Consider the following 12,431-nt stretch of genomic DNA (forward strand, 5'->3'; position numbering starts at 1 on the left):
AGGGAGGTGATTAAAGTTAAGAGCTCTATGGGGAGCTCAAAGAGTCAATTTGGGACCTATGATCAATGGATCTCAAGTGGGTATTACTTGGGATTATAGATGAGTCATGGAATGTGTCAAAAGGTTTGGAGACGGATTTGAGTCCCAACCTTAGGAAATTTACACAATTGGGTTGTGTTTCATGCAAGAAGATATGACATATTGGGGTCATATAGCATGATAATTGATTTTGGATGTATAGATGTCATACAAACCAATGCTAGGGATGCATTGTGGGTTAGTATGGGCAAATACATCAAGAGGACGTCAAAACTAGGACTTTAGGTAGGGTTCAATTGAACTATTTAGCTAGTTTTAGTTTTGTGTCAATCTTGGGATTTGTGATAAATATTTTTGTATATATTTTTTCCAAGTAGACATTGACAAAATAGATCTCTCCACAAAATTTGAGAATTTTCGGATGTCTGTGGAATTTCTGATGTATTTCTGAAGTTGGCCAGAAAAGATTGACTTTTTTCAGAAATAGCGTACCAGTCGACTGGTACAGTTATCAGTCAATTGGTAATAGTGTTTTTGAGCACAGAATGTTTCTGTAAGCTCGTTTTGGTAAGGGCAGTCGACTGGTACTTCTTGCAGTCGACTGATACCAGTCTGAAATTATTTTCAGCACTGGATTTTGACCGAGTCAACTCGTACAGGTGTATGAAATCCATGGGGATTAATACATGAGTTTAGGGTCAATTTGGATGACAAGTTTTCAACAATTGGGATATTATTGGAGAACTTTTTGGATGTTAGGCAAAGGGGGAGAAGTAAGGGTTAGTTGGGAAAACCTTTAGTGTCTTTGCGTAGGGGGAGCCTTGTGATAGGTTCTTAAATATCCCCGTGGGAAATTTCTAGCTCAATGGGGAGCATAGGTATAGGGGGAGCCTTGGGATAGGTTCCAATGCATGCTTGCATTCTTTTTTGATTCGGCAGTGTAAGTCCAAGTGTGTAGCCTTGGCAACGTAAGTCCATTTGTTTTAGCATGTTTATTTGCTATTGTGTTTTCCCTAACTTAAACGTATTGCCAAACATCAAAAAGGGGGAGATTGTTGGAGCAATCCCAATGGTCCGTGCGACCATGTGTTTTGGTGTTTGGGCAAAGAGTTTAAGTTAGGTTCGCCCTTGTATTTAATATGTGTATTTAAGTTGTGCAGATTTGAAGAATACACATGCGACTCAGGTTGATGGCTTCGGGTCCAGTGAAGGATGGAGCATCCGAGGGACCGTGGACAAGGCGGCGAGGACAAAGGCCGAGGGAAGCGACTTCGAGGCATACGCGAAGGATGACATTGGGGATGAGCCGCGGGCTTGAATGCATCCGAGGGATGAGAGACAAAGGAAGTAGACTTGAAGGCAAGAGGTCAAGGCTGCAAAGAAGCGTCAAGTGAGTCATAAGGGTGAGGGTCCGAGTGCTGAGAGATTGTACTCGAGGTAAAATCATAGGTTTAGGGTTTTGCTGTAGCAGTTACTGTGGCAATACTGTAGTAGTCGACTGCTGTTTTCAGTAGTCGACTGGTGTAGTCGACTGTACAGTCGACTAGGAGCGAACAGAATGCTTTTGTTCGATCAGCCAGTGTGGAGCAGTCGACTACTAGTTTTAGCAGTGGACTGGTATCGAGCCGTTGGGATGTAACAGTCGAATTTCCACGAAGGGCAGTCGATTGTTGGTTTTGGCAGTCGACTGGTAGGCGGGGTTTGCAACCCGCGGGCTATATAATCGAAGCTTGGGAGCTTGGTTATAGCTGACGAAATTGGACTTGGTTAAAGTCTAATTAGTAGTCTACTTGTACTCAAGAGATCTTTGTGTGCCAAGAGGTCTTGGTTGGAGTTGTGGTGAGGTTTCTCCACCCACAAGGAGGTTGAACTAGCCGGAGTTTGCCGGGGACTAATCCACCGACGAATTGAGGGATCGTCCACCTTACGGACACACCGTGGAGTAAGAGCAAGTTATCTCCGAACCACGTAAACGAACGTGTTAGCGGTTTGCATCTTTTCCTTTGTATTTAGCTTTTATATTTGTATTCGTGGTTGTATTCTTTATTTTCCGTTGTGCACTAACGAATACGTAGGGAGCGATCGATTTGGGGGCACCGTCTATCCAACCCCCCTTCAAGCCGGTCGTTCGATCACCCCAACAATTCTCACGGATCTGAAGCACGCACTGACGCATGACTCTTCTTTGCACGCAATTTCTTCTCCGGTGTTGCTCTTCTTTGCACGCGATTTCTTCTCCATTGTTTTTTTCTACCAATGCACAGATCCACTGAACAAGAGGTAATTATAATCTTCTTCGACGATCTTCATCTTGCAACGTGGCACCAATTGTATCCTAATCATGCAACAATGGTCATTTGTGCGTCCTAATCTCGTCGATTCTTGCAGTGACTATCTCACGCGATGCGGGTTGACGGTTGGCCTTTGCTCGCGTGACCTAATTGCGCAACACGGTGGTTATCACACGCTACCCCGGTCGCTTGTGCGAGTTGTAACCTAATTACATGGTGGTTACTGGTTGTCGCTTTGTTGTTGCCTGTAGCCACCGCATTTGTCTCAGTATTACATGATACACTAAATAGACTATCAATGTTATTGATTAATAAAGAAATATTCCCACAATTGGATTATGCGAATTTGATAAATATTTTTGTCTCTAAAATAACTAGACGAGTAGTGTTTATATAATTATTTTAAATATTTATTAACTCTTTATTAATGTAATATATTTATTTTTGGTTTATTTATGTATTTAGTATATATGTTATTTGTAAACTAAACTTTATTATTATTTACCGTAGCAAAAGGGTCACTTTTCAATACGTGTTTCAGGCCCCGTCGAACATTGGTACAGCTCTGCTTAGTGGCCAAGCTGCTTCTGAGAGCTAATGATGAAGACACGAACTCTCAATAGTGATGCTGTATTTCCGGACCATTAAAAGGCATTTCTAAGCTACAAGAGATCAAACAAATAAGGTTTTCAATTGTAAAGTGTTATTGTTTTCATATTCATTTGTGTCTTGTATTGCTTGCTCTTGTTCTTGTAAGAACGCATTGTAAGAGACTTCTTCGCCTCTAGAAAGTTTTCGAGATGAGGGATTTCTTAGTGGATATGATCACTAGGAGTAGACTCTTAGATTAGTCACCTTAAGAAGGTGGATACCAAGTAATTTCTAAAGTTGTGCATGTGGAGTCGAAGTTGATTCAAGTTTCTGCTGCGTATTCGACGACAAGCACAAAGCAATGAAGAAAAGAGATCAAAATTATTCACCCCCTCTATTTCACACAGGTCCTAACACAAAGACCAATAAAGGGTTAGATAGCCCCTGAGGGCATAATCGAGTTGGTTATCACATATAAATTTATAGAATTAAGTAAGGATGTGATGACTAGCTATCACTTCCTGATTTACTTCATGTATGTAAGTAAAATACTTTTTGATATTTTTTTCTGTATGAAACAACCTTAATTAAAAGAGAGTGAGCAGAGGGTGAAAGAAAACATTTATATTTAATAAAATTACGAAGTCAATAATTAAAATGTTTACTTATGATTTTTTAAAAAAATAGTCTCACACTCCATTGACTTTTCTCTATCAAATTATAAAATAAATAAAATATTTATATTGCGTAAAGAATTTTTTTTCTAAATAAAATAATTATTATATCTCATAATCAAGATCTAATTAAATTTAATAATATGATTTAATTATTAATTTAAATAAATAAAAATAAGAGAATTATAAGTTTAAATTATTATATCCTGTATGTTTATTTGCAAGCTAATGAATTTTAAAATTATTTCTTAAAATTTAATAAGAAAAATTTCTCAAGGCATAAAGAATTATAATATAACTAAAAATTGATATCTAATTAGTCTCATAACACAGGTTGCATCTAAAATGATCAAAATCAACATTTTGAACATTATTTATCAATGACTCAAATAAAATTCAAGTAATCTTTACTGATGATATATATTTTCAAAAAAAGCTGCTATATTATGGAGGACAACGACCTTAGCTGAACACTTGATTTAAATTTGTTAGTTTATGTTATTGTATTTATGCAACTTATTTATTAAAAAATTTACCATGTTAAATTGAGCTAAAAAAGTTACAATATATATAATTTAATTCAACTAGTCTCAATTTGTTTGTTTTTTAAATTTAATTTGTTAAGACCGTTGGTCGGCTAGAAAGGGGATTGAATAGCCCTGTATAAATAAAATGAATCCTTTTCGAATTTCAAAGAACACTTGCATAAAACAATTAAATAAACTGAAAAAAAAGAGGCTAAGAGGATTTATTTGGTTATAGCTGGGAAGGTTGTTAATCCAAGAAATAGAGTAACACTAATTTCTCCTTCAGGTGGAGAAGTCTCTTTACAACAGTGTAAGTACAGAAAATGAGAAGTTAAACGAAAACTAAGATGTGTACAAGTGTTGATGCACAAATGCTTACTTTTTTTAGCTTCTGGACCAAGGTTGTATTTTTAGCTTTGATCGGGGCGCCTGAAAGCGTTCTAGACGCCTGGAGGGGGATAAAACTTTATCTCATTCGCAACGGATCGCAGTCAAACACGATTTGGATAATAACGAGGTTCTGAGCTCCCGGACCCTTAAAGTCAACAGGGTTGACTTTTTCGGTCCGGGCCCTCTGCTATGGTTTTGCTCGCCTTGGTCCTGGTCTTCCGCTCCGGCTCCGCTCGCTTGGGTGATTTCGGCCATCCGGAATAAGACCCACCCGAACCTAACTTCCGGCCTTCGAGTAAACTTCCGCTCCGGCTTCTCATCCCTCGGAACCACCACTCGCCTCCTTCTTGTCTGCCCACGTACTCTTCCGTAGCACCTCGTCCTTCGGACGCACTGAGCCTGTCGGCTCTCTCCCGTGCCGTCATTTTTGTCAGCTACATCTTTTGCTCAACTTCCTGTGCTCCTAAGATCCTAAGCTCCTGTACACTTAGACACAAGATTAAACACAACAAGATCTAATCTATTTAGTTGATCACATCAAAACTACCTTAGGGTTCCAATAATTTTAACTATTGAGCGAATGCAAATAAATTTTTATATTGCTCAAAAATGAACAAAACTGGATCTTGAAACTACTCTTGAAGCATTTTCATTTAATTGGCTTGTTTCTAAACAAACAAACAAACAAATAAAAAACTAATTAAGTAGTGCAAATTGTTATTATTTTTCTTTAATTTATTGATTCTTGGAGGTCAAACTTTTAATAAAAATAATTATTTGAAATCCATTAAATTGATCTTCTTTACGTTCTTATTCAAATAAATGAAGAAGAACAGCTCGAAAATAATTCTTTTCTTTACTCTCCTTGCTGCTAGGATCGATGAACACAAAACTTATATTTATAATTAAAATTAGTGTCAAATCTTTGATCTAACAATAATTTCGATTCATTCGATTTGATCGAATTGAAGTTAACTTATTTTGATGTATATACACTAAAGATTATAGTATTATTTTAAAGTATAGTTGTCCTACATTCAACTTAATTAGCTGGCCTAATTATTCAAATATAATGTTTATCAACAAGAGAAAATAAATCAACTTGACATTTTATTTATTTAAAATTAGCTTATTGTATTAAAATAATACCAGTTGACCAACTTAAAATAAAACAACTTGAGTTGTTATTTTATTTAAACTGGTTTATTGTATTAAAATAATGCCAGTTGACTCGTATTCTAGCTTGGACCAGGTAGCTAGGAGGAGCGAGGCCTAGTTAGTAATTGTAACACTCGTGTTTACTTCTGCTAAGTACATTCATAATACTATATCGTTATAATATCCGTCGCTTTATAAAAAAATATAAGACCTATTATCATATATTTATTATAACAATATCTTTCTTTCATCCATATTTTTTTAACATTAACACTCATTATTTATTGATTCCACAATTCACTCAATAATATTAAAATTATATCATATTAAATAAATATGTTTTAAAATATTTAAATTATTATTATTATTTTTAATAATAATCTTACTTTTAAAAATATAATTTTATTATTTTTAAAAATAATATTAATTTTTTAATATATTTATTAAATAAGATAGATGTTTGTGAGAAAATGAAATTATAATGTTGGGAAAACGAAATTATAAAGTTGGGAATACGAAATTACAACTATGCCTAAAATAATAAAGTTGGAAAAATAAAATTTATTTTAAATTATCATCTAATTATGAAATTGAAATGCAATAAAAACTTAAATAAACCTTGGAAATTTTGAAGATTTTGTGGAGGAAACGACATATTTGGAAATGGATGTGGGTATTAATAATTTGATAGAATTGGTGGATTTTAGGAAGATGACTATTTTTACGAGTTGTTTGTAGAATTCAAGAAATTAGTAAAAAATGTCTTATTACTTTCATACATTTCGGATAGAAAATAAGATGGTAGGAACTTAAAAAAATAGATGGAGAGAATATTTAGAGGATAGAATTGAAAGAATAGTGAGTTAGAATGAAAATATGTGTAGATATTGGTAGATATTTATAGATGGAATTTCAAACTTTCTGTTAATTAGTCGTTAAAAAATAACGGTTAAAAAACTAACCGTTTTATTTAATTTTTAATTTTAAAATTTTTAATTTTTTTAATAAATAAAATTTTAAAAAATTATACATATGGGTGAACGAGTTTTGACCCATCTATAAATGTTTAAACGTGTTCAAGACATAAGGTTACGTTTGGTTGGATGTAATGTAATAGAGCTTGTAATGTAATCAAATTTGTAATGTAATGTAATCTTGATTACATTACTACATTTGGTAATATAATGTATGTAATTTTTGATTACAAGGATGATTACATTCTTTTGTTTGGTGTCCATTAATTTTTATAAGGAATGTAATTCATATTATTATAAAATGTCAAAAATATCCTGCAACTTCTACCGACGGGTCGCCGCACCTCTGTCGGAGTTTGCGTCCGGTGACTGATGACGATCGGCCGGCGACGACCGACGAACGGAGACAGGTGACAACGACGGCGGTCGGCGACGGCTGGCGATCGGCGGTGGCGACGGGGGAGACCGACGACCAGCATCGACGACGGCTGGCGACTGGTGACCGCGGCGGCGACGACCGGCGGCAGTGGTGACGGCGGTAGCGACCGACGACCGGTGACGGCGACCGATGGGCGGGCAGCGGCCGACGGGCGATCGACTAATTAGGGATATATTCGACATTCAAATTTTATTAAACAATGACATCGTAATGTAATCGGATTACATAGTATTTGTTTTGTAATCCAAATTACAAAACTTCATTATCTTTTATAATCAAGATTATATTACATTACAGGTTTAAAGTTAAAACAAATAAAATAATTAATTTTATAATATAATTCTGATTACATTATAAGATAGATTACACCCTATTAAATATAGTCTTAACGCGTTCAAAGGAGGAATGCTGTAACATTCCTCCATAATATCAAATTAATATACAGTATGATTATAATGTTAGATTAACGGACGCGTTGACACCGACCACAGCTCATGACGCGCGAGGCCACGAGGCTAGCTGTGAGCCAGACAGACTACAGTTGTTCAGGCCTCATGGGTTCACGTGCTTCCTCTGTCAATAATGCAAGCTACTCATTGGCTGTCATTGTGAACCAATAACTTGACTGCTAATATATTTATTTAAAATTAGGTTGTTGTATATTGGACTTGAGAACGTAAAATAATACGACTTGACCTTTTGATTTATTTAAACTGGTTTGTTTTGTTGTGTTATTTATTTATTTAATATATATATATATATACATACGCAACTGCCAACTGATGCTATAACTACCAAAGCACCGGTTGGAGTTGAGATCGACAAAGGCTGATAGCTATCTCTCGATATGGAGGCTGCTTTCATCTCCCTACTGATCAACAAGCTCGGCGAAATTGCAGTCGGCCAAGCGCAGAGCAGATGCTCTCTGCTACTGCTGCAGCACACAACTCCACCTTTAGATCAGATTCATGCTCGGGTGGAACGAATCACCGGCGAGTTCAAAGTGATGCAGGCCTTCCTCGAAGGCTCTAATTGGTCGACTGCTGCTGCTACTAACAAACCACTCGAGGCTTGGATCGAACAGGTGACACCATTTCTTGTATTTCCTTGACTTTATTAATTCCTCGATGCATTCAACTGATGAATACCATGCATGAAACACCAAATTTGTCATGAATTGTGTATTAGGTGAGGGAGGTGGCCTTCAAGATAGAAGACATCATCGATGAGTACCTCTATCTGGTTGGAAGACAACGGGAAAGGACATGGAAGAATTGTCTCATGGCACCATCTGACCTTTGTTTCAATCTTGCTAAGGCTTGGCGTGGTATTGATTCTCGGTTAGAGAAGTTGGAGACAGATCTTTCTGAACTGACAAGCAGGAGAGATCGATATGGTTTAACAATAAGCAGCAACGATGATAAAGCGAAGAATTCAGAAACAAACAACACGCATCATTATAGAACTTATTCACCCATGTTAACTGATGAAGATGATTTAGTGGGGATAGAAGATAACAAATCTAAGTTGCTTTCGTGGCTGACTAATGCTGATACTTGCAGGAAGATGACAACAATTGCAGTATGGGGAATGGGCGGTCATGGAAAAACTACTCTTGTCGCAAATGTCTATCGCAATGATGCTGTGAAGAGTCACTTTGATTGTCAGGTATGGATTACAGTCTCACAAACTTATGGAGTGGAAGAACTCCTAAAATCAATGATCCAAGAAATCTTCAAGGGAAAAAAGGAGCCTGTCCCAAATGGTGCCACTACCATGCAACAATTAGAGTTATTTGACATCATAAAAGAAAGTTTGCAGCGAAAGAAATATATAATTGTGTTAGATGATGTTTGGCATGTAGACTTGTGGACTGATATCAGTCATCTTTTTGTTGATACCAACAATGGAAGTAGACTAATTGTTACAACTAGAATGCATGAAGTAGCAAGGATGGCAAACGATGAACATATCATAAAGCTGCAACAACTTGATGAAAAAGATGCATGGATTTTGTTTTGCAAGAAGGCTTTCCAAAGAGGGAACAGCAAAGATTGTCCAAAAGAGCTAGAGGATTACACTGGTAGGATTTTGAATAAGTGTCGAGGATCGCCGTTAGCTATTGTAGCAGTTGGCAGTTTATTGTCTTTCAAGGAAAAGAGTGAAACTGAATGGAAGAAAGTCCATGATCGCCTTCATTGGGAGTTGGAAAACAACCCTGCGCTAGATAAAGTGAAGAATATTCTTAACCTCAGCTTCAATGATTTGCCTTACTATCTAAAGAATTGTTTTGTTTATTGTAGCATCTTTCCTGAAGATTATCTAATTAAAAGGAAGAAACTAATCCGATTATGGATAGCTGAAGGATTCATGATGACAAGAAGCAGTGGCAAATCAATAGAAGAGGAAGCTGATGACTATCTTGCTGAACTTGTGGATCGGTCCATGCTTCAGGTGGTTAAGAGAAATGGATTTGGGAGACTTAAGGCTTTCAGAATGCATGACGTTGTAAGAGAGGTAACACTAGCAATATCTAGAAAGGCTAAATTTTGCATGATTCTTGATGGTTCACAGTCAGTTTTGGACAATCAAACTCGTCGTGTTTCCGTTCAAACAAATGATGAATCCCTTGATTTAAGTACGAGCCTTTCACGACTTTGCTCTTTGATTGCATTTTCTAATTCCGTATTTAGAAATAGAGCAGTCTTGATCAGTTTCAAAATGTTGAGGGTGTTGGAGTTGCAAAGCCTTCGAATCCACAGCTTACCAAATGAAGTTTCAGCCTTGTTTAACCTTCACTATTTGGGTCTGAAGGAAACAGGAATCAAACAACTTCCCAACCATATCCAAAAGCTCCAGAGTTTGCAAACACTTGACCTCTGTTATTCCAGAATAAGAAAGCTCCCGCGCGGTGTCACACAATTGAAGCAACTTCGTCACCTATCTGGGACTTGGATTGAAGTTGAATTTGGGGGATCAACTATAGAAGGATCATGGCAGTGTAAGAACCTACAGACTCTGAAAGAAGTTTTTGTAACCGAGAAGCTTGTACAGAGATTGGGAGACATGAAAGAGCTCCGAACATTAGGAGTTACAGGGGTGGATGGAACCAATTGTCCTCAGCTTTGTACCTCATTGACTAAGATGAGGAACCTTCGTTGCTTAAGGTTAACGTTGTTTGGAAATGAAGAAGAACAGCTCAACTTTGAAATGTTAAATTCTCCACCTCCTCTGCTTCAGAAGTTGGATTTAAACTTCAACTCGGGGAGATTATTTGGAGAAAAAATGCCTGCATTTATTTGTTCTTGTGCAGAACTCACACATGTGAGTCTGTCGGGGTCACGATTAATAGAAGATCCACTTCCTTCACTCAGACAATTGCATAAACTAGTGGCGTTGGCATTGAGGGATGATGCGTATGAGGGGCAAAAACTACAGTTTAGAACAGGTTGGTTCCTTGATCTCAAAAGGCTTTACTTAGAAGGATTGAAGAATTTAAATAACATTGTGATAGAGGAAGGTGCCATGGCAAGTTTATATAAACTATATATGGAAGATCTTCCGGAATTAAAGATGATTCCTCGTGGCATAGAGTTTCTCACACATCTCCAAAAGCTCACTCTATGTGGCATGTCTGAGGAGCTAGAAGGAAAATTAAGAGAGGACGATGCCAACGAAGAAGGACGGAGGATTAGACATATTCCGATTGTTACCATTATATAAGCATGAAATTAAAATTATTGTTGATGTTTGTTTGCTGGTTTATGTATTAAATAATCTTAAAAGAGGATGAAAATATTTATAGTCATTGTATCATATGTATATTTCGAGAAATTATAAAGTCAATAATTGAATTGTTTACTCATGATCCTATTTTTTTTGTAAAAAATAATTTCATACTCTATTGACTTTTCTTTGAAACTTTCAAATAAAAATTATTTATGTTGAGTGCTACTTATGCAAACTAAAATCACTTATGCAAACTTCTTGTGGCAATGCAGGAAATTAAGCCAGATATTAAATTGATAATAATAAATACTATATTTAATTTTAGTTAAAAGGCAATCGATAAACTATATAAGGGTACGTCAGATCCATACAATAGTACAATGCTAGGATAACACTTAAAAATCCCAACAACAGGCTACTGTAATGGATTCACTCTTACAAAAAAACTAATTTAATATTATACTTATCTTAGCTAAAAAATCAAGAAAGGTATTTATAGAAGTTTCCCTACTCGTAGTATTGTTAATTCTAAGATGTAAGACTAAATAAAACTTTAGATTTCTAATTGATTAATGAGAAAAATTCTCAATAATACGCTACAACTGTGTCTCGATCTTTAGATCCTTGATTGATTAATGAGAAAAATTCTCAATAATAAGCCACAGCTAAGTCTTGAACTCTAGATTACTAATTGATTAATGAGAGAAATTCCCAATAATATATCGTAACTAGTCTTGAACTCTAGAACCCTGATTGATGCATCTATGAAAATTACTAATAAATCTTGAAATTATTTTCGGCATGAAAAGAAAAAAAGATATTAACATAATTTCATTTTAGGATTCATCAAAGTTAGTTAGTTAAGGGTGTATATTCTTAAAAAATAGTACGATTATCTAATATTTCATTAAAAAAATGTGTCCGAGATTTTTTTTTTAAAAAAATCACATTAGTAAGTTTGCATCAAAATGATTAAATCAGCATATATTTGGAACAATGCTTATCAATGACTCAAACAGAATTCAATGTAACGACCCACCTTCTGGGTACTAGGCTGTAAGGCCGATCGCTACAGTTATGCTAAACTATACTGTGCGGAAAGCTGGGCTAATTAAAATTTTACACTACTAAGGACGGATACAACTGATAAGAAAGGTCTAAAGACCTTCTTTGCTGGTGTACACATGCTAAGGAGGGGAAACTGAACACCCCAACTGAGCTAGGGGCTAGAAATTAAACTTCCCGACTATCTACACACCTGCCGATCGATCCACAGATCGATCGGAGCTGCGGTCGCTCTGTTCCCAACTGGATCGGTCGGCAGACCGATCCAAGTGTGGCTGGATCGGTCGGCAGACCGATCCAGGTATGTCTGGATCGGTCGGCTGACCGATCCAGGAACCTGAAATACCTGAGGATGCTACTGTATCATGCTGGATCGGTCGGCTGACCGATCCAGGAGGATACAGTAGCGTACTGCATCTTTCTGGATCGGTCGGCTGATCGGTCTGGAGACCGATCAGAGTCTGATTTCGCCCGGGGACTCTGATTTCAGCACTCTGGTGTGCCAAAATACCATATAACAACTATCTAATGCATGATAAACTATTCTAATAACA

The 12,431-nt window shown here is 36.5% G+C and overlaps 1 protein-coding gene across 1 annotated transcript; it reads left to right on the plus strand.

The window, feature by feature from the left end:
- The first annotated feature begins 7,828 nt into the window (after nt 1–7,828).
- On the plus strand, nt 7,829–10,917 carry LOC122035311 (disease resistance protein RPM1-like). Its single transcript, XM_042594724.1, has 2 exons — nt 7,829–8,167; nt 8,272–10,917. The coding sequence occupies exons 1-2, from the start codon at nt 7,931–7,933 to the stop codon at nt 10,804–10,806; spliced, it is 2,772 nt and encodes a 923-aa protein (XP_042450658.1). The 5' UTR covers nt 7,829–7,930; the 3' UTR covers nt 10,807–10,917.
- Nucleotides 10,918–12,431: the final 1,514 nt, after the last annotated feature.

This window comes from Zingiber officinale, chromosome 11B (genome assembly GCF_018446385.1).
Source record: "Zingiber officinale cultivar Zhangliang chromosome 11B, Zo_v1.1, whole genome shotgun sequence".
In the NCBI taxonomy this organism is placed as follows: Eukaryota; Viridiplantae; Streptophyta; class Magnoliopsida; order Zingiberales; family Zingiberaceae; genus Zingiber; species Zingiber officinale.

Excerpts from the sequence above, each read along its gene's own strand:
- LOC122035311 (XM_042594724.1), top strand. The coding sequence starts at position 7,931 with ATGGAGGCTGCTTTCATCTCCCTACTGATCAACAAGCTCGGCGAAATT. Across the intron at positions 8,168-8,271 it reads TCGAGGCTTGGATCGAACAG|GTGAGGGAGGTGGCCTTCAA; the intron begins GTGACACCATTT and ends ATTGTGTATTAG.